The 23,867-nt window shown below is 44.5% G+C and overlaps 1 protein-coding gene across 1 annotated transcript in view; it reads right to left on the reverse strand.

Moving 5' to 3' along the window:
- ITGB8 (integrin subunit beta 8) overlaps nt 1-23,867 on the reverse strand; it is a 154,946-nt gene that overhangs the window by 64,888 nt on the left and 66,191 nt on the right. The window contains exon 3 of the mRNA XM_077268726.1: nt 17,835-18,009. Coding sequence (XP_077124841.1) covers nt 17,835-18,009 — 175 coding nt within the window. The remainder of the gene's footprint in view (nt 1-17,834; nt 18,010-23,867) is intronic.

Genomic DNA, 23,867 nt, shown 5'->3' on the forward strand with positions numbered 1-23,867 from the left:
CATACTCCCCGCAGTCACGGCTCACACAGGGTTAATGCCAGCGGTAACGGACCGCGTTATGCCGCGGGTAACTCACTCCGTTACCGCCGCTATTAACCCTGTGTCACCAAATTTTTACTATTGAGGCTGCCTATGTAGCCTCAATAGTAAAAACATCTAATGTTAAAAATAGTTTTAAAAAAATAACAAATCATTATATACTCACCTTCCGCCGCCTTTCCGACGCTCCGGTGACCGGTCCATGCAAGTGGCAGGTTCCGGTGCTAAGCTTGGTGTGCGACAAGGACCTGCCATGACGTCACGGTCATGTGACCACGACGTCATCACAGGCCCTGCGCGCCTGCGCGAGAAGGACCTGCCATGACGTCACAGTCATGTGACCGCGACGTCATCGCAGTCCTTGCGCGCCTGCGCGAGAAGGACCTGCCGTGACGTCACGGTCATGTGACCGCGACATCATCACACCCTCGGACTGGAAGCTGCCGCCTGAACCGAACACAGGCGACAAAACTACAAGGGGCCCCTCGGAAGGTGAGTATATGTTTATTTTTTATTTTTTAACCTGTGACATACGTGGCTGGAGAATATACTACGTGGCTAGGCAATATACTACGTGGCTGGGCAATATACTACGTGGCTCTGTGCTGTATACTACGTCGCTGTGCAATATACTACATGGCTCTGTGCTGTATACTACGTCACTGGGCAATATACTACGTGGCTGGGCAACATACTACGTGGCTGGGCAACATACTACGTGGCTGGGCAATATACTACGTCACTGGGCAATATACTACATCACTGGGCAATATACTACGTAACTGGGCAATATACTACGTGGCTCTGTGCTGTATACTACGTAACTGGGCAATATACTACGTGGCTCTGTGCTGTATACTACGTAACTGGGCAATATACTACGTCACTGGGCAATATACTACGTAACTGGGCAATATACTACGTGGCTGGGCAATATACTACGTCACTGGGCAATATACTACGTCACTGGGCAATATACTACGTGGCTGTGCAATATACTACGTGGCTGTGCAATATACTACGTCACTGGGCAATATACTATGTCACTGGGCAATATACTACGTGGACATGCATATTCTAGAATACCCGATGCGTTAGAATCGGGCCACCATCTAGTACTGTATAAGGGAGCTGTGTGGGGACATCATACTGTATAAGGGAGCTGTGTGGGGACATCATACTGTATACTGTGTGGGGACATTCTGCATGGGGGCTGTGTGGGGACACAATAACATGTATTGAGGCTTTGTTAGGACGTCACACTGTGTAATGGGCTAATTGGGAACACCATACTGTTGGAGGGGCTGTGTGGTGACATCATATTGTATTGGGAGCTGTTGGTCAACATACAAGGGCTAAATAATAGGAGCAGTAATTATATAATGTTTTGCTTTATATAAAGTTTATAAAAAGCAGTAAATTATATGATTTAGATTAGTTGGTACAGGTACCAATACATCTTACAATAAGCCTTATCGTAACATGTATTAGCATTAATAACAAGCAAACAGACTTAATTCTGCTCAATATCAAGGTATAAATATTAATATAAAACAATAATTAGCACAATTAAGTTTGACTAGTTGGTTCGACCTTCCACAACAGTTACAGTGTCTCATGTGGCCCTTGGGAAAATGAATTACCTGCACCTGTATTAGCTATTGATGGATCCAACATAAATCCTGTAGAGACTGAAGCAATGACCCCAGTGTGAAAAAAGCAAAAGTCGAAATTGCTATACAAATAGAAAAACAGATACAGTACAATCTGCAATTACAATATCTTACATTAGAATTAAGTTATTCTAGAACAACAAGTCCTAGAATGTCGGCGGCCACTGTATTGCGCTAGCATAGTATTTGTGTGAATCTCTGACAGCTAAGTGTCTACTTTTGTAAAGAAAGCCACATCTAAAGAAGTATGTAACTCGGATGAGCCCAAGGCATAGCTAAAATAATTGAATTAAAAAGCATTTGTAGAGATCTGCTTTTTACATTAGGAAGGTTTGCACATAGTGGAATTTTCAGCTGGGCATCTGATGGAGGCTGAAGGCGGACTGTTTTTACTGGCACGGAAAATAAAGTTATTTTAACATAATTGTTGAATTGCATCACTGAACACCTGGCGGTCTTGCTTCCAATGTGCATACGGTAGTCTCATTTCAAAGGATTCCTTCGACTGGATAATATATACGATCTTGGCCTTTAGAACGTCTGCAATCTTTACTTGTCACCTGCAGCACATTTCTAAAAGGTGCACAAATGGGTTGGGATCCTATCATGCCAGCTCCTCTTTGCCAATGTGCCCGCTCATGCGTTTCAGTAGCGCTGCTGAAAGTACTTGATAATTCGGCCCCAAAATGTCTAGACTTTTCATTACTTAAAGTACACAGCGTTTTCAGCTATACGAGACTTAACAGCAATAGTCTGAGTGAAAATTTTCCACTATTTCATAGACATGTTATTTTAGCATTTTAATAAGTTGTTTTTATGATCTCATATTCCTTTAGGCAATCTGTAGGGTAACGTGTAAATTGCTAATTGGGTAGTACCATAACTAGCTAACTACTGGTGAGCCCAACAGAAGGAAAACAACCTTCTGAGAAACCGGTTATAAGATAATTGCCCCATTCAAACAAGGGCTAATAAATATTCTGTTAAAGGGGTTGTACCAAGTCTTGATGTTCACAGGCTAGTGGATACTTTCCGATCACTGGGAGGTCCGACCATTGAGACCACCACTGATCCTGAGAATCAGAGCCCCATGTCAATGGCACGGTGGTAGATCATATGCACCTCTGCTCCACTCATTCTCTATGGGACTGCCAGAGATAACCGAGCACAGTGTTCAACTGGTCTGCCTCACTTCCTTTAAGAATGAATGGAGCAGAGATGCGCATGATCGACTACTGCTCCATTCACACATGACTCTTCACAGCACTGGTGCTCATTATCAGTGGGGGTCGCAACGATCGGACCCCAAGCGATTAAGAAGTTATCCCCTTTCCATGGACAGGGACAACTTCCAAACTTGGAACAAACCCTTTAAGGAATCATGCCCCTGAGCGTAGTAATGCCTCAAACAACGTCAGAGAGAAAATAATGTGCCATATTACGAGTATTTTCTGCCCAAGCGTGTTGCATGTAGGGGGGAATATTTTCAACTGTATGGCACCATACAGGACCCCATTTGGCAATAGGCACTCTGTGAGTTTGTGTCCAGCTCTGCCATGTGCAGAAGAGCTATAACAATAGAAATGACAATTTCTTTAAAGACTTTGTATAACTTTGCACTAAAGTTTATAATGTTTGCCTTTTAAATTTAAAATTAAGCAAATTTTAAATAGCCTACATTAAGAATGTACTATTATTTAGTTGTTGTAGAGTCTGAGCTTGTGTACATAGCAGACTGTGCTGCTGCTTCTAACATAGATTCTAACCACACACTGCTCCTGCCCGGCTGTTGGCCATCTCTGTTCTCCCCTCTCAGTGCTAGAAACAGTAGAAGATGTTGTAGACCTGCAAAGTAAGCCAAAGAGGGAGCAGAAGCATCCCTAATAGTGATGAGCGAATATACTCGTTACTCGAGATTTCCCGAGCACTCGGGTGTCTGGAGCGCCCCCACTGCCGCAGGGCCGAGGGGTACCCGGTACCGGGCCTCTCTGTCTCAGTTCTGGGGTTGTCACGGTGGCTAGACCTGGCCCGTGACCCTGCTGAGGGGCGTCCAATGAAGGTGGAGAGTGATGCTGTTGTGGTGTGGTGCCGGTCGCAGTAAATAACAAGGACACCAGTTTGCAGTCTCTTTACCTCTTTACTGAAGGCTTCCGGATCCTCAGTCCGAAATACGGTTAACCGGGCTGCGTGAGTCCAGCCGGTCCGATGGCACCTCCAGAGTTCCCTTTGCAGGTGGAAATCTGTGCCTACCTTCTAGCGCTTGTGTGTTGTAGTCCTTCCCTGCTGTGCTTACGGGATAGTCCTTACAACTGTTGTGTCTGTTTCTGAAGTTCCCTCACAACTCGATTATGATGTTCTGTTTCGTCCCCCAGATGATATAGCTAGGACGCACCCGTATGACGGGTAGGCTCGGAGGTCTTCCGGGACCCTAGAGTCGCCCCTCTCCAGATGTTGCCCCCTGTGTCTGCTTAGGTGATTTTGGGTGAGACTGCGCCCCCCTAGAACTGACTGTCCTACCGTAGGTTTGAAGTAAGGCCTGGAGCTCAATACTTCCTCGGCGTTTCCGGCCACCGGCTGCGCGCCTCAGTAGGATGTTGCCTCATCTTACAGCACGACTCCTACTGGTGTTTCTCCTTGTTGCGTTGATCTCGTTTCTCACTCAGCACAATAAACCTCGCTTCTTGTCCTTTCTTGGGGTACCGCCGCAATGAAGTGCAGGCGCGGTCCCGTAACGTTCTTTCTGTTCGCTAGGCCTCTGTCAGGATCCCACCCCTGACAGGGACCCCCCTGAATCTTCCCCTGCAACACCGTCTGCCACAGGATGTTGCCTGGTTCCAACCCAGTCAGCTTCTGTCTAACTTCCTATCTAACCCCCAGTTTTACCAGATTGTGAGGAGTGGCCTAATACATAGCACCCTTAGCTCCCCCTGGAGGTCAGACTGTGAAGTGTATTGGTGTCTGTGATACCTGGTCAGGTGAACTCCTTCAGTGCCATCAGACGTACCATAGCCCCCCTTAGCGGCGGAGCATCAGTACTGCAACGACCAGGACTCTGGGGCGCTGCATGTCCTCCGAGTATTTTTTAGTGCTCGGAGATTTAGTTTTCATCACCGCAGCTGAATGATTTACATCTGTTAGCCAGCATAAGTATATGTGGGGGTTGCCTGGTTGCTAGGGAATCCCCACAGGTAATCAAGCTGGCTTACAGATGTAAATCATACAGCTGAGTTGAGGAAAACTAAATCTCCGAGCACTAAAAAATACTCGGAGGTCACCCGAGCGTGCTCCAGAAATCTCGAGTAACGAGTATATTCGTTCATCACTAATCCCTAACAATTGTCCTGGATTCAATAAGACAGTCCTATGTTGTGGGTGCAGCCAAGGGGCTGTCATGATGTGACTGTAGGTGAGATAGGGAAATGGGCCCTTCACTGTCCCTCAAACTGGGGCCTTAACTATCTCTTCTCCCAAAGGTACCTCTGAAGCTGAGGAGGTTTGGGCCTGGTGCCTCACTGTTCTCCTGTTATATCCTAAGCTGTCCCCACCCCCTCCGACAGGAGGCCTGGGACAGTGTATAAACATGTAAGACAGACAGGGATAACATAAAGCAACAAACATGCAAAACACTCCCCAAAGGCAGAGAGGAATATAGGGAAAGAAAGCAATCACCCAAAAACAGAATACAACAATTTCAGGCAGCAACAAACGATCAGCAACTTCAGAGAACCATGAAGAAGAACTTTCACTGGCGAGGAAAAGAAAGCCTGGCAAGATTTTGAAGAGAGAAGGAATGAGGAGATCAGGAGCAGTCTTTCAGATGAAGCTGCTTGTTTATAACCAGCATAGAAATGGTTGTTAACCTCCTCAGCACCAAAGGAAACAAAATCCATTTAATGTGGGACACGAAACACACAGGCTACATGGATGACCAGCAATTCACAATAGTAATGACTTTCCAACCCCAGATCTCCCAGGAGGGCAAAATACACTCATGACAGAAGCCTACTGCATGCCTCTATTGTCCTTTGAAAGCGATGCTTTCTTGAGAGAGCGACTGGATTGACTGAGTGAGATTTGAGTGATTCATTTCCATGGGAGATGGCTCGGCATCGTCTCTCCCTAGTAGAAGTTCGGCAACTGCACCTCGCTATGCCTCACTAGACGGGTAACCTAGGTAAATGCAGTCTAGGCTTATAGGTTGCAGAGGTTTTTAAAAGGAGCAGAGGGCACTGAGTGAGCACAAGACATCCGAGTTTATACGTGAGCTAGGCACCAAGCCAGCAAATATCCGCCAACTAAAATTACGCAAGGCAGCAGCAGGACAGCTAACACCAGCATCCACTGAACAGGGTCAGAGCTGCATAATACAGAAAATGCAGTTGACAGGTTGCATCTCTGACCGATCCACATGGCTTCCTTAGGATTAGTATGGATTAGTACAAATTTGTGCGGCATTATAGTGTATGGGTACTTGGAGTTTTATATGCTTCAAAGTAGTGGTCAAAACTGTAACGGTAAAACAGTCACGATGGGACAGGGCCTTCCCCAAACTGTCTAATGTCACCTGAATCAGTGTAGCCACCAGTAAGGCACTGGTCATGTTCCTAGGAACTATGGGTTCTCCGTATTTGACAAGTAGACCCTAACCAAGTTTGACAAGTAGACCCTAAGTTTATAAGTGAATAATCACAATATATGGGACTATTCACAATGCACATAGAGAAGTATGTGCAAATAAACCACAAATCCTACAAATGATGTACCACACTTCAAAATGGTAAAATATATATTATTTATTACAACTATTAAAAAGACATTATGTCACATTCAAATGTGTGCATGCCAGGAAAATACAAAATATATATAGGCAGACATATTTCAGATTATATACATTTGAACGTGATATAATATCTTTTTAACAATTCTAATAAATAATACAGATTCTACAACTGTATTTGAAGAGTGCTACAAGTTTATAAGTGGAAAAACAAGAGCAAAGGTGAATTCAGGACCATTATAAATGTATATCTCTAAAGGTAAAACAAACATTGAATGCACCAAACATGGGCACTCAGCCAAAACGACAGAGAAAATAACGATTAACACAACAAATGGTTACAGAAAGAAGTTGAAACAACCCTTTGATGCAAGTCTAAAGTGATCAAAAAACATAAATCTTCAACTACCCTGCCATTAATTGCAGTATTATGTCAAGCCTGAGGGGATATTAAATGTTGATTTAATATTGAGTCATCTCTTTTTTTTAGTAATAATAGGGCTTCACACAGATTTCAGCTGCAAAACGCCTACTGATACCAAGTCTCATGTGGGTGATTTCACTATATCAATATTCTGATGTGCAATGGTTTAAAAAAAAAATAAATCTATATATATTGTAAGGCTGCAGTAGCATCGTACGCAGTGAAGAGGCAGTGACCCACAAAGTTCCAACACAAAAGTCTCTTTAATGCGTTTCCCCACAGCATTAAAGTCCAATTCACACAAATGTGTTTAACTTCAGTGTATATTATCAGTGTACAGTTCACACCAGTACATAGCAATACATATCACATGGCTTTAGATTTGCAGTCCCTAAACAGGCCAGACTTCCCTTGTCCAGATTCCCTGGGCGACCGCACGCCATATTACAGTCTCCATACACACAGCCTCATATGTTGCAGACACTACACATGCCAGCCCCCTTTGACTAGATCCCGTGGGAGTCCTGCATCACTGTATCACAGTCTCTTACAGTCTCTTTACTCACACAGCCGTACACAGCCCAGGATATCCTCCGGATAGCAGCCGGGCACCATATCCACCTGTTTGCAATCGTTACACATGCTAGTCCTTTTTCGGGCACAGGACTGTCCACATCCATCTCTTTCGGGCACAGGACATCTACCTCTGGGCACAGGACTGTCCACATCCGTCTCTTTCGGGCACAGGACATCCACCTCCGGGCACAGGACTATCCACATCCGTCTCTCTCGGGCACAGGACATCCACCTCCGGGCACAGGACTGTCCACATCTGTCTCTTTCGGGCACAGGACATCCACCTCCAGGCACAGGACTGTCCACATCAGATTCCTTCAGACACAGGATATCCACCTCTGGGCACAGGACTGTCCACATCTGACTTCTTCGGGCACAGGACATCCACCTCCGGGCACAGGACTGTCCACATCCGAGAGCAGTACCATGGACGACTTGCATCGCTGTATACGCTGTGGGTGACAGGCTATTCAGCTGCCCTGGGTGCTGGCTCCACTGGCCTGTGCCTCCATGCACTCAGCCAGCACTCTGCAGGCCTCTGCTCTACTCACCAGCACACACCAGACTGACACTGACGTGTACCTCACACACCTGACACTCCCATACCTCCTACTGCAGGGCTTTTAACACACACAAACCTGTGGCCTTCAGCCACATGGAAAACCCAGACCGGAAATCCGTGACTCCCATGCACACCTATGGACTTCATCCGTCTGCATGCACAACCCGGGGAGAAGACACAGTGACCCCTACCTGTGACATGAGTCACTGCCTCACATTGCAACCACAGCTACACCTGCAACTGCCATGCACACCTATGGCCTTCATATGCCTCCATGTGTATTCTGGGGAGCACCAACAGCACCCCCTAGCTGTAACAGGGGTCGCTGCCTCATAATAAATATATATATATATATATATATATATATATATATATATATATATATATATATACATATACACACCGTTAAATCTACAGGTTGGAGTGCTGATGTGCATAGTTCATAAAAGTCAATAAGCGCTTTGCTGAATCAGTGACTGCACAGTCCAAACCTCCTCTATCATTAACATCAGCACCAAAACTGTGCTCCAGAAGCTTTATGACATGGATTTCTATGGCAAAGCAACTGTGTGCAATCCAAACCTCAATGCCAAGTGTCAGGGAGTGGTGTAAAGCTCTCAGCCACTGGACTCTAGAGCATTGGATAAGTGCTCGGCGGCACTATGTGGGAGTCTGATAGACGAGTCTTGGTTTGGTGAATTACTAGGAGAACCTTATCTGTGAAGGAGGGGGTTGTTTACAGTGAAGTCAAATCTTAATTCTTCAGCATATATGGACATTTTGGACAATTGTTTGGCTACAACTTTGTGGGAAGAGTTTGGGGAATGCTCTTTTCTCTTCCAGTATGACTGTTCCCCAGTGCACAAAGTCCATAAAAGGATGATAGGGGAAGTTTGGTGTAGAAGAACTTGCCTGGTTGCACAGAATCAAATATTGCAAAGTAAAAATGCTTTCAATATTAGAAGTGTTATTAGTTTATTTTTATAAATTAGAAAAAGGAAAGGGAATGAACAAAAGACAAAACTTAATTTAGTTTTGTCTTTTGTTCATTCAATCACTGTTTGGTGGGACCAGCCATGACGTCTTCAAGCTACAGGAAGGTTGTTCCAAACATCTTGGAGACCCAACCAGATTTGTGGATGCAGGCTTATATACACTGCTCAAAAAAATAAAGAGAACTGTTAAACAACACCATGTAACTCCAACTGAGTCAGACTTCTGTGAAATCAACCTGTCCAGTTACAAATCAACTCTGATTGTGAATCAATTTCTTCTGCTGTTGTGCAAGTGTAACAGACAACAGGTAGAAATTATAGCAAATTAGCAAGAAAACCTCTATAAAGAAGTAGTTCTGCAGGGGGAGACCACAGACCATTCCTCTGTGCTTGTGCTTTTTGGCTGTTGTTTTGGTCAATTTAGCATTTTGTCATTGCTCTCAACCCTAGACAGTACAGTATCAGGAGGCGGTACCTACAACCCACAGAAGTTGCTCAGTTAGGGCAGCTCATCCAGGGTGGCACATCAATGCGAGCTGTTGCAAGAAGGGTAGCTCTGTCTGTTAGCAGAGTGTCCAGAGCATGGAGCAGATACCAGGAGACAGGCCCATACACCAGGAGATGTGTGGGGGGGCCATAGGAAGGCAACAAGCCAGCAGCAAGACTGATACCTCCTCATTTGTGCAAGGAGGAACAGAAGCAGTGCCTGAGCCCTGCAAAATGACCTCCAGCAGGCCATTAACATGCAAGTGTCTGCTCAAACGGTCAGAAACAAACTCCATTAGGGTGGTATGACGGCCCAACATCGACAAGTGGGTGTTGTGCTTACAGACCAACACAGTGCAGGGCGATTGGCATTTGCCAGAGAACACCAAGATTGGCAGATTCGACATTGGCGCCCTGTGCTCTTCACGGATGAGAGCAGACTCACACTGAGCACATGACAGACATGACAGAGTCTGTAGAGGTCAAGGAGAATGCTCTGCTGCTTGCAAAATCCTCCAGCATGACCGGTTTGGCAGTGGGTCAGTAATGGTGTGGGAAGGCATTTTATTGGAGGGTTGCATAGCCCTCCATGTGCTCGCTAAAGATACCCTGACTGCCATTAGGTACCGAGATGAGATCCTCAGACCCATTGTGAGGCCATATGCTGGTGCACTGGGCCCTGGGTTCCTTCTAATGCATGACAATGCTAAGCCTCATGTGGCTGAAGTGTGGCAGCAGTTCCTTCATGATGAAGGCATTGAAGCTATTGACTGGCCCGCACATCGAGCACATCTGGGATACCATGGCTCGTTCCATCCACCAATCCCACGTTGTACCACAGACTGTCCAGGGGTTGACTAATGCTTTAATCCAGGTCTGAGAAAATCCCTTAGGAGAACATCCGTCACTTCATGAGTGCCATACTCAGGCATTGTAGGGAGGTCAAACAAACACGTGGAGGCCACACACACACTACTGAACATCATTTTGTGTCTTGCTGTATTTCCACTGAAGTAGGATCAGCCTGTAATTTGATTTTCAGTGTCATTACTAATCCAGTCCTCCATGGGATATTAATTTTGATTTACATTGATCATTTTTATGTTTTATTGTTCTCAACGCATTCCTCTATGTAGTGAATAAAGATTTGCAACTGGAATATTTAATTCCGTGATATCTAGGATGTGGGATTTTAGTGTTCCCTTTATTTTTTTGAGCAGTGTATTAAGATAGATCTCAATGACATTGGTTGTATGCTTGTGATTGCTGTTCTGCTGCAAAATAAATTTGATGCCTCCCCAATGGTAGATGAGTTACTACTTGTATTTTTCAGCATTGTTGACACCAAGGAATAACAACATAGAGGACCAAAGACACATTGGTTAGCCAAAGATACTTAGTGCGGCAGATGATGCTTACTCTCTTTCGAAGGATTTACACAAATCTACATCCACAGAAGACCTCAAGGCTGTTTTGAAGGCAAAGAGGGCTCACTTATTGACAAAAAGTACAGTATATTTCTCTTTTGTTCATTCACTTTGCTATTTGCCAAAAAAAGAAACTATTAACACTTCTATTTTTGCAAGCATTCTTACACACACATACCACCTAATAGCCAAAAAATTAAGCTGGAGTGCACGCTCATTAGACTGAATGAAGTAACTATTTCCATGGAAGGTTGATATTTGTTATCCTATAATATCCAATTATAAGCTATGCAGTCATTATATCTCTGAGCATTTCATGACCCTGAAACTTGTAATACAATATAATCGGCTTGGCATAGTTTGTAGGTGAGATCATTACTATGAGTTAGGCTTAGGGTATGCTCACATCTGCGTATATGAAGTAGCTGAGATTCTCAGCCAGGAAAGTTGGAGAGTGCGTTTTTTTTTATCACCTAGCATCCGTATGCCATGCGTATGCAATGAGTTTTTAACATCACCTTTTATATACAGTAATTCTCTATGTAATTTCAAGCTAGTTTTTAACTAATAAAACAATCTTATAGATAGATAGATAGATAGATAGATAGATAGATAGATAGATAGATAGATAACAGATAGAAAGAAATATGTCAATGAGATATATCACCAGTGCTCTGTGTGTGTAGTTTTCTGTACATGTATTTAGCTAATAGATAAAAGAAAAAAATGGCGTGGAATCCCCCTTATTTTTATTAACCAGCTGAAGGAAAGCAGACATCTGAGAGATGGTTTTAAAGCAAATCTGTCACCAGATTCGCCCCATAAGAGATACGGCCTCCACCTTTCAGCCCTCAAATACAGGATACACTAATGCTGCATATATATGCCCATAACCTGACCTGTAAAACAAGAATAAGACCTTTTATTATACTCACCTATGGGGCGGACAGGTCTGATGGGTGTCGCTGGTCCTGGTCCAGCGCCTCCCTTCTTCTTTCGATGTGTGCAGGTGTATGTCAGATACTGCAGTGCGCATATGCCTGGGCTCTTTGATCTTTCCCAGCGCATTCACACTGCAGGGTACGCCTGCACAGGAGCGTGATGCCGAGAGGACCCTGCAGGGAAGACATAGGGACAGCATCCAAAGGAGAGTGAAGGCACCGGACCAAGACACCGACGCCCATTGGACCCGACTTCCTTGCAGGGAAGTATAATAAAAGGTCTTTCTCAAGTCGGGTTGGGAGCATATATACAGCATTAAAAATGCTGTATATGAGGGCTGATAGGTGGTGTTCTTATCTCACATGGGACAAACCTGATGACCGGTTCCCTTTAATAGTATGGGAAGGGGGCAATAAACATGGAGCTTCTCAGGCTATTAATTTTAGCTCACAGCTGTCTACTTAGACTTTACTGGTTATTAAAAAGGGGGACTCCAAAACAAATGATGTGTGGATCCCACCTATTTTGAATAACCAGAGGCTAAGCAGACATCTGTGGGCTGATATTAATAGCATGGGACAGAGCCATGGATTTTGGCCCCCTCCCAGACTAATAACACCAGCAATCAGCCACCCCAGAAATAGCACTGATGCTTAGCCTCAGCTCTTCCTGCTTGCCAACGCAACAGGGCAAGTGGGGTGGGAAGAGCAGAGGCTAAGCTCCAGAATTGGCATATCTAATGGATGTGCCATTTCTGGGGCAGCTGAGGGCTGGAGTTATTAGTCTGAGAGGGCGCCAATATTCATGGCCCCTTCCCAGTCTATTATTACCAGCCCACAGCTATCTACTTAGCATTTGCTGGTTATTCAAAATAGGGAGGACCCCACGTCATTTTTTTAGGGCTGGTCCCACTTTTTACTAACGAGTAAAGGCTAAGTAGAAAGCTGTGAAGTGATATTAACAGCCTGGGAAGCTCCATGTTTATTATCCCCTTCCCAGACTATAAAGGCCAGCTCTCAGCTGTCTGCTTTCACTCAGCTGGCTAATAAAAATAAGGTTGACCCCCCGCTAATTTTTATTTATTTAATTATTACCTAAATACAAGTACATTAAACTACACACGCACTGCACTAATTATATATCTCACTGGCATCTTTCTATCTATTCTATCTATACTGTATATCTATTCTATGCTATTCTGACGGTTCACACTGTGAATTTACTGTACTTATGAAATGACAGGTTTCCTAAGAGATGATGCATAAAAATTGCACAGAACATGCATGGTCCGAGTGCCGTGCAATTTTTTTCTCGCACAAATTGACTTGCATTGGTGAGTCTTGGCTGTTTTAATTGGCCATATGCAGCAGGCTGCAATTTTTTCCTCACCCCAATTCCAGGTGCTGAGGAGCTGTGCATATTGCAGGCAGAACTCATGCTATTACAGGTGAGAGAGTGGGAATAAGTCAGCTGTCCAGACACCCTGTGTAACATGTAACACCTTATGTGTATGGCAGCATTACTGATCCGTATTATAAAGATCTACAGTACCGCTGCCATCGGCTCCAATGGGCTCACACTGGACCTTTGTGCCTTTCACAATTTATATTTATGGCCAAAGTGCATCGGGCAGGTCACACGTGGCCCTTTGGCTGTTGCTGTCTCGCACATGGATGAGGACAGCCAAAGAGCTGGAAATGTTGCCATCCCGCACCGTGCAGCTGCCCCCTTCCTGACATCTCAACTTAAAGGGATTGTCTACTATTAGAACAAAACCTTCTCACTTTGAATGTTTGACTCCATTAAAATAAAAGCACCTACAGTATATTCACCTCCTGTTCCAGCGCCATCCCAGCGGTGTGGATACTTATGTTCCCGGGGCTCATGTGACGTTGTTACGTCACATGAGCCCTCCATCCAATCAGTGCTGACGTCACTGTCAGTCGTCAGCTGTGCGCCTGAGAGCGCAGCAAGCGCCATGGTGACACTACATCAGGACCGTTCTGATAAGCTCAGTACACGGCATAGGTCATTGATAGAAGATTGGTAGGGGGTCTGACACCTGGCACTTCCACCGATCAGCTGATATTTTTTCAAGCCTTGACCGGATGTACACTCTGAATGGGGAGCTGCTAAGCTCAGCGTCAGTCAAAAGTATAGCGGCCTCTGCTGACCATCGCCGGTAACTGCAGTAATTTAATTCATTTTATATTCTTATTTTATACTTTTATTCAAAAGAATAACTGTTGTGCTGAAGTATCCAGCAAGAGCCTCTACAATTTCACCGGAGGTACGCTCAGCTGTTGAGCTCACTGCCAGATTCAACAAATTTTTGTGCAAAGCAAGGTTGTGCAAAAATTTTACAACTTTTGGTGTTTTCAATACAGTTCCACCCAACGTCCACCAAAATGGGTGACGCTGTGGAGACATCAGCTGGTGTAATTCATGACGAGTTGTAGGGAACTTTACACCAAACATCATTATTTGATTAAGATTTGTGGTGAGAAGTACGGAGGAAAACGCCACTTTTAAGATGTGCTGGATTAAAGTGAATCTGTCACTAGGATTTGTGACCTAATCTGAGAGCAGCATTATGTAGGGAGAGACATCCAGTTTCCAGCAATGTGTCACTTATCAGGCTTCTTGCTGTAGTTTTCACAAAACCACTGGAGATTATTACTATAGGACTAGTAAGCATGCTGCCATGTAGTCCTCCATATTAATGAGCTCAGTATAACCCCACCCACACCACTAATTGGCATTAAGCTTCCAATCAGTGGTGGGGGCGGGGTTATACAGAGCCCAGCTTTCAGAGAACTGCTAGATCTGCAGCAGAGAAAACAAGAATTCTATCAAAATGAGGGCAAGCAGCCCAGGAAATGACACATCGCTGGAATCAGGATCCCTGCCCCTACATTATGCTGCTCTCAGAAGGGGCAGCAAAAACCTACTGACAGGGAATGCGAGCCTATTAATGAATCCACCAAACCCCTCATCAAGAATGTGTTGATGAACAGGGGTCAAAGTGGTTTCATCCGGGCATCACTGGGGCAAATAAAAGTTGATTGGTGGAGGCACCAGTTGTTGGACGCCACCAATCTCTTACTGATATCCTACAGATAGGTCATCAATACTTTGTGCCCCGACAATCCCTTAAATTATTCTCTGACCTATTGCCACAAGTAGCTGACAGCTGTTTGGAGAAATTGAAGAGTTGCTGATGATGGTGCCGCAGAGCTAGCTTACAGGGGTGGAGGGCAGGGGTCTGACTAGTGGAGATAGGTTTACTGAAACGACAGTGACCCTTTCAGGCCGGAAAACTGATACAGAAATGTCACAGATCGGTTTTACATACGTTTTGTTCATCTTTTGTCCTTACCCCGCTCTCGCTAATTTTATAAATGTGGAAGGGGGGTCAGGCGGAGGGGCAGGATCCTGACGTAATTATCACACATCTACATCATAGCAGGGAGAGGGAGAGGAGCCAAAATATCAGTCAGTGGGCAATACGTCTAAATTCATTTGTTACACTTTACCATGTATAAACTGTGTGCTGCCATCGAGGGTCTGCGCAAGTGGCAATTATGCGTCCATGGACCCAAGTGTAACTGTCTATCAATAAGTAAGTTTCAAGCCTTAAAAGATCCCCATGTTAAAAAGTAATGACATATCACTGGCATACGCCATCGCTTTATGAATGGTGAATGTCCAATCTCCGAGACCCCACCAATCCTATAAATAGAGGGATTGCATCCTTGGTGCAGTGATGTACAACCCCCGTCACTTGCTCTCTAGCATTCTGGATCGCCGCATGGGGCAGTGGGGTACTCGGTACCGGGTCCTTCGGTTCTCAGGGGGATGTCACGGTGGCTGACCCGGTCCGTGGCCCTGGGACGTCCGTGTAAAAGGGAAAGGTCTTTAAAGGGATAAAGTTTGTGTTCGTGACGCCACCTGTGGTATTTGGTCAGGGTGACGACGCTGCTTTAAGGGGTCCGATGGGGTGATGTTATGGCAGCTAGATGGTATACCTTCCCACAGGTTAAGTATATCCCTAGGGCTTCCCAGTGTGTAGATGGTGGATGGTGAGAGGCGCAGTGAAGAACGAGGACACAGGTTCGTAGTCTCTTTACTTTTACTGAAGACTTCAGCATCCACAGTCCAGGACACCAGATCACAGGGCAGGCAGAGTCCGGCCGGTTTGGAGGCAAGTCCAGAGTCCCCTTGTCCAGGTGGAAATCAGTAGCCTTCCCTTGCGCTGCAGTGTTGTAGTCCCTTACTGCTAAGCTTCTCATAAGGTCCTCACAACTGTTGTAGATGTTATGTCTCTCTCTCTGTCCCCCAGATAGGATAGGACAAACCCGTATGACTGGTGGCTTGAGGCGGTTTATAGGGACTCTATCACGCCCCAGCCTCTGAGGGGTGCCACCGTGCCTCCTGGGTGTAGGGCGGACAGGTAACGTGAAATTAGCTGTCCTGCCGGTCTCTGGAGCAAGGCATATTGTTACTCCCTCGGTGTTCCGGCTACTGGGATTCTGCGCCTCAGAAGGAGGCAGCCTGTGTAGGGCGGGTCCCCTTCTGATATCCACTCCTTTGCCAAGACTTCTTTGCACGCTCGCTGCAATACAGTTCTGCCTTCGATGTCTCTTTCTAGGAGCTGCAGCTCTGAGGGCATACACAGCTCTGTATCCTTCTTATTTGTTTTCTGACAGGATCCCACCCCAGCCAGGGACCAACTAACTGAGCGGAGCTCAGCCAGCAACTGACTCCACTTTCCCTACAGGCGACCAGTTTTTACCAATGTGGGGAGTGACCTAATAAATAGGAGCAAGAGCTCCCCCTGGTGGCCTGGAGTGTGAAATGTGTTGCATGTTTGTGGTACCTGGAAGCAGTTATCCTTCTTTGCCTCCAAATGTAGCATCACTCTCCCCGAGATGAAGCAATACCACTGCGACGACCAGGACCCTGGGGCGCCGAACTTCTGCAGTGCATCCCCATACAATTGACGAGGGTTCGCTGAAGCTCCTGGTACAGCCCGGTGACCGGGAGCATCGGTATGGAGAGAATATATAGAAGGGTCTGCAGTGCTACATCAGCACTGCGGTCCCTTAATTCTCAGGATCAGTAGGGGCCCCAGAAGTCGGATCCCACAGAGCACAAACTTGTTGCATAGTTTAGTCGCAGAATAAACTTGTGAAAATAGATTAATTGGGGTAATTCAACTTTTATCTACACAGAACATGAGGTAGACGCATCAGCTTCTTAATGCAGCATAACAGGAAGTCTCAAGGACCTTTTACCAGAGAGAAGGTGAAACCAATGTACAACAAGTATATGCAATACATTCAACTAAGCATATAACAGAAACAACATCACCATCTACTGTCAGAAAAGTGTAAACTCCTCCTGCACACAAATAAGTTTGTATCTGCTGCAAATCTGCCAACAAAACTGATGGCATATATTATAAAAACATCAGGTGCAAATTTAAGTTAATCTAACAGAATTTTGCTATTCTGATATGCAGCTTTAAAAAATGGGCTTCCTAAGTATCTATTCCCATTAGAGCTGAGTAAACAGATTCTCGCTCGAGCTTCTGGTGCGGTCTTCCATGGCAGCCGGACCAGGGTAGTCTTCCCTTCTGCAGATGCATCCAGTGCCACCATCACTGCGGTGTGATGCGCCTCATAAAGTCACATGAGGCCTAATGGCTTTAGGTCTCCCTCAACGTCATGATGTCGGGGGCCCAGTAAACACTAGAGGTGCTCAGGATGAGACGCCGAGGCTGATTTTTTCTAAGTGTAAAACACTTTTATTTTTATTTTCTCTTTAAAGCAGTTGTCAACATTGGGCAACGACTTTGTTAAAAGTGCAACAACCAGGTAAAAGCTAAGACACAAAATGTATACAGCATGTATGCAGGACGCAGCACTAACCTGGTCTAAGGTGGGCTGACACCTCTGCTGGGGTGAGCTGACTGTTTGCCTCCTTCCCGCTCACAACTTGTATCTGAGCTGATGGGTGCTCTATGGAGTCGGGTCTGCAGCCCTTGGATTTTAAATTAATAACAGAGTCACATCTTTCCCCCTCCATCGAATCCACCATAAAATCCTGTAAGGAGACAATGAGGCACAGACAGAGTATTAGCAGATGCGTCTTCACAGATGCACAGAAACTTTGCCAGACAAGTGGCTACAGTAGGAAGCTTTGCATTTCTGCTTTGTATCATGCAGCAGGAAGATTGTCTTTATGAAGATGATTTTCTAATTAAAGAGTTAGAGTGTTAGAGTCCTACGAAAACAAGTTGTGGTTACATAAGACAGGGAAATAATATTAGTTATGCAAGTTATCCCATTAGTGAAGCATCATGCACACAACCGCATTACTGATCCGGATCAGTTCCTTGTAAGGAGGGTGGACTATACAATCTTCACGCTGCAGCAAATGGACTGTATTCTTGATTACTCGTTATCTGCTTTTAAACTGCTTAACGAGCTATGAGACTGAGCTGTCGATTATTTGTATTTTTTTACATTCAATCTGGTGGCATAAACCGTGTATGTCTGATTTGGGATGTGAAAGAGTTGTATGGCTTTAGGGTAAAAGTCTGCAGTCACCAAGTGACTGAAGACTTGTGAATACTCACATTGCATGCACTGTGCGCTGCGAGGATTCTCTGATGCCAGGAGCGGGTGGTCATGTTTGCGCAAGTATACGATATGCATTCTCCCGGCCACATTCCGACTAGATGATGCAGCCTCGCTCAAAGCAAGTGTATCGAAACAGTCTAGTCGGAATGTGGCCGGATGTGTGCAAATAGTAAACTTGAGCAAATATGACTGCGCAGTCCCAGAACCGACACAATGCAATGATCCCGTAGAGTGACTGTAGACTTGTAGCTGAAGAAAGGACAATCCCTTTAATGTTTGCGACTTTTGGAGTTTTTCTGGCTAATTGGGCAGAATAAGTGCAAAATACCAATCTTAAAGGGAACCTGTCACCTGAATTTGGCGGGACCGGTTTTGGGTCATATGGGCGGGGTTTTGGGGTGTTTGATTCACCCTTTCCTTACCCGCTGGCTACATGCTGGCCGCAATATTGGATTGAAGTTCATTTTCTGTCCTCCGGAGTATACGCCTGCGCAAGGCAATATTGCCTTGCGCTGGCGTTTACTACGGAGGACACAGCATGAACTTCAATCCAATATTGCGGCCAACATGCAGCCAGCGGGTAAGGAAAGGGTGAATCAAACACCAAAAACCCCGCCCATATGACCCAAAACCGGTCCCGCCAAATTCAGGTGACAGGTTCCCTTTAATTAATAGTGTTTATGGAAACATGCTGCTCTTTTTGTGGCCGTTTTTCCATGCAATTTCTTAAGACAAGACCAAAATTGATTTCAAAAGACATGGGAAATATAAATGAATGAATTATTACTCTTCCTCGTGCTGGATCCTATTCTGGCATTGGCTCAAAAAACTGCATCTAATATTGCAGTAACAATTTTCCCAAAAAAATAGCTGTAAGTGAAATCTAGAAGTAGAACATGCAAGAAGGAGAAATGTAAGCCCTTCATTTTTATTTCACATTCCTTTTGAATCCAGTTCTGATATTTGGTGAAAAAAAACGGCTGTCACATATTTCCCAAAAAGTCTGGGGGAGACTTACTAAGCTAAATGTGCAAGTATTCTGGCTCACATTGTGCCATGCAGTGCACCGCATCTTCCATGTGTTTCAGACACTTTTTCTACACCTTGGCCATAGTGAAAGACCTAACAGAAAGGGTGTGTTTAGGCTACGTTCACACTAGCGTTGTGCGCCGTTGCGTCGGCGACGCAACGCACAACGCACGCAAAAACGCGTCAAAACGCACGCAAAAACGCTGCGTTTTGCGACGCATGCGTCGGTTTTTGCCGAAAATCGGACGCAAGAAAAATGCAACTTGTTGCGTTTTCTTGGTCCGACGCTTGCGGCAAAAAAGACGCATGTGTCGCACAACGCAACAAAAAAACGCATGCGTCCCCCATGTTAAGTATAGGGGCGCATGACGCATGCGTCGCCGCTGCGTCGCCGACGCAAACCCGACGCACAAGCTTAACGCTAATGTGAACGTAGCCTTAATGAGCAAAGGACATAGTCTGAAATGTCCCTTGCTCATTACAGAGTAAGTAGCTGCACAGAGCTTATGCAGCTGCAGGAGTGGGGAAATGTTGCCAAGACACAGCAGAGGTATGCATAGAGAAGGCAGAAATGGTTTATTACCACCTCTGCCTGCATGGTTACTATATACATAGCGCTGAACGAGCGTTGTGTTTACAGGTTAGGAAGCACTAACATTGCTTCCTCCTCCAGACCCATTGGTCATGTGATCACCGGGTGCCGGGTAGAAGCAGGAGCTGCTGGGTTGTTATAGACAAACAACAGCAAACAACAAAAATAATAGTTTTAACAAAGCAAACAAAATTTAAAATGCATTTTAGAGGTACGCTTTTATTGTAAAAAAAATGTGAATAACAGACATGAATTTCCCTTTTTTAACATTTTTCCTGATTTTAGCAACAGAAAAATAAAGAGTATTAAAAATAACATTCTCCCCGCCGGCACGAGTTCAATCACCATTCTGAGTATAGAGGGCGGCAGCTGTAACTGCGCCCCCGACCCTGACCGACACTGGCTTTGCATTGAGACCGGCTGTCGGGGGCAGGGGTTGTGGTTACCGCCGCCCCTCTGTACTCTCAGAGCGGTGACTGAACCCGCCCCGCACCACCCCGTGACTGAAGCCGAATGCTGGCGGGGAGAATAAAGTTAATTTTCTCCCCGCAGCGTTCGACTACGTGCAGACACCGGGCAGCATAACGCTATTAACCTGCAGATTAACCCTATATCCACAGGTTAATGGCGTTTTTGCAGGTGAGAGGTTACCTTTAAAAAATAGGTAAAACAGTTCAGACAGTCTACCTGCTTCAGTTAAAAAAAGTGGATGATAAAAAAAAAAATTAAACCAAGATGTCACTTGATAATAAAAAAATTGTTCGGTTATTCTCCGATGGTAGCACTCTCAGGAATATGGGAATGTAGCGGAAGGTGTAGAAGCGGCGGCCTTCCCGGTGGGGATGCCATTATCACGGTGACGCCGGCTACTCTACAGATAAACACACAGCGAGGGGTCGAACATTTAGGCCATAAACAAGATATTGGAAGCACCGCACGCTGCACATTGAAAATCTTCCAAATTCTACACCTGCTACACATGTGACAAGTCCGAATTATGAAATAAACAGCTGTGTAAGTAAAAACTACAGAACTAAAGTATGTGTCCTTTAATGAACTATCCCAGCCCAGCCCCCACTGCTCCGGGGCTGCCTTTTGTACATGGCTGCACTTCCATAAAACTTTAGCCTGCAGGATGCCTGAAACCACTGGAATAAGACCCAGCTGCAAGGTGTCAAGGAGTCCTGCTCAGATTTAAAGGGACACTCGCATCATAGAGAGGGGACATGTGTTAGAAACACGGCTTACAGCAGCCACATGTGATTGGATTCTCCCTCATAAATCCATTTAATGGAGCTTTTGAGTCTGCTGTCTAAAAATTCAATGAGGCAAAAATAGGTCAGAAGTAAGTTTTTATAGCCTCGGCTCACTTTAGCTCTATTAAAATGAGTGAGTCTCAATTTTTCCAGTATAGTCTCAGTTTTGAAGCAGGGAAAGTATACACTTACTGTAATATAACTTTTTCTAACCTTACAGTGGCTTGCAAAAGTATTCAGCCCCTTGACTTTTTTTTTATTTTTTACGACCTCACAATGTGGAATTTCACTGTTTTTTGGAGGGTTTGTAAAGAACATGTCTACAACTGTGAACACTTGGTTTTCTTTTTTTGTGAAGCAAACAACAAATAGGACAAAATAACTGAAAACTTCAGTGTGCATAACTATTCACCTCCTAAAATCAGAGCCTCCTCTTGTGGCAATTACAGCTTCAAGTCAGTTTGGATAAGTCTCTATGAGTTTTCCACATTTTGCCAGTGGGATTTTTGCCCATTCCTCAAGGCTCCAGCTCCTACAAGTTAGAGGTTTCCTCTGGTGAACAGCAATCTTCAAGTTTGACCACAGACTCTCATTTGAATTAAGGTCTGCTCTTTGATTAGGCCACTCCAAAACATTTACACGTTTGTTTTGAGTCATTTTCTTGTTGGAAGGTGAACCTCCATCCCAGTCTTAAATCACTGACAGACCGAATCAGGTTTTTACAAGAATATCCCTGTATTTTGCACCATCCATCTTCCCCTCGAATCGGTCATTTTTCCTATCCCTGCTGCCCAAAAACATCCCCACAGCATGATGATGCAACCACCATGTTTCACTGTGGGGATAGTGTTCTTGGGATGATTAGCTATGTTGGTTTGGCGCCAGACATAGCGTTTGCCTTGGTTGGCAAAAAGTTAATTTTTGGTCTCACCTGTCCATAGCACCTTCCTCCATACATTTGGGGAGTCTTCCACATGTCTTTTGGCAAACTGAAAACGAGCCTTGCAATTTTTGTAAGGAGATCTACTTGGTCTTCATGGTGTTGTTTGGTTAGTGGTGCTTAATGGTGTTGTAGCCTCTGTGACCTGACAACAAAGGTGTGTATATACTGACACACATGTCATTTAGATTGCTCACAGGTGGACTTTCTTTCACTAAGCATGTCACTTATGAAGGTAATTGCTTTCACCAGAAATTTTTAGGGGCTTCATCGCAAAAGGGATGAGTATATATACACATGACAATTTTTAGTTATTTGATCCTATAAATTGAATTTATGCCTATATTTTTCTCACTTCACTTCACCAACTTAAGATTATTTAGTGCTGATACATCATACATAAATCAGATTACAACAATATTTAAACACAGGTTGTAATGTAACTAAATAGGTAAGGTGCTAAGGGGGAGGAAGATACTTTTGCAAGCCACTGTAACTCTTGGCAGTCTAGGATGTGCCAGTGAGCTCTTACATAATGTTACTAAAAAACTGGATATGTGAAATAATAGTAAATTAATTGGTTTGTCCACTTTCAGTTACCGTACATTCCCACTATGCGTTGTTGATGATCATTGCTGCTGAAATGCACTAAAAATGCATATAATGCACGTATGGCTGTATCAATAAAGTTTTGTCAAAGCTAAATACCAGGAAGTACCAAAAACAAAACAACTTTATTTAAAACATGGCACACAAAACACAGAGTCAAAAACGCAAAAAAAGTAGCGACAAAAATGCAAGTCACCTAACAGGTGCAGTAATGCTGCAGAAAATCTGCAACGTCAAAAACTCATGCAATACTCTCCGGGAAAAGCCTAGGTAGGGTCACATGACTGTTTTTGCCACATCCCAGAAAACCGGTCCGATTAGGCCACATCCAGTATTTGGTGAGTATTTTACCTCAGTATTTCTAAGCCAAAATCAGGAGTGAAAAAATCAGAGGAAAAGTATAATAGAAACACATCACCACTTGTAAAATTATGTAAAATACTGACCAAATATTGAGGGTGAGATTTTGTGGCCTTAGGCTGCCGTCACACTAGCAGTATTTGGTCAGTATTTTACATCAGTATCTGTAAGCCAAAACCAGGAGTGGAACAATTAGAGGAAAAGTATAATAGAAACAAGTCACCACTTCTGCATTTATCACCCACTCCTGGTTTTGGCTTACAAATACTGAGGTAAAATGCTGACCAAATACTGAATGTGTGACAGCAGCCTTAGTCTGATCAGAGTTTGATCAAAGTGGCATCAGTTTTTCTCAGACGTGGAGAGAAAAAAAAAAGGTTTTCCACCTTCTCCATTCTGTCAGTCCATGAAGATCAGACCACTTGAATGTCATCCCAGTGTGGTCCAATTTTTTTCACGGACCCATAGACTTACATTGCCGATTTTGATCCAACATTTGGAGAAAAAATTGGAAATGTTCAAGCCACAGAATA

Source organism: Ranitomeya variabilis, chromosome 6, assembly GCF_051348905.1.
Source record: "Ranitomeya variabilis isolate aRanVar5 chromosome 6, aRanVar5.hap1, whole genome shotgun sequence".
Lineage (NCBI taxonomy): Eukaryota > Metazoa > Chordata > Amphibia > Anura > Dendrobatidae > Ranitomeya > Ranitomeya variabilis.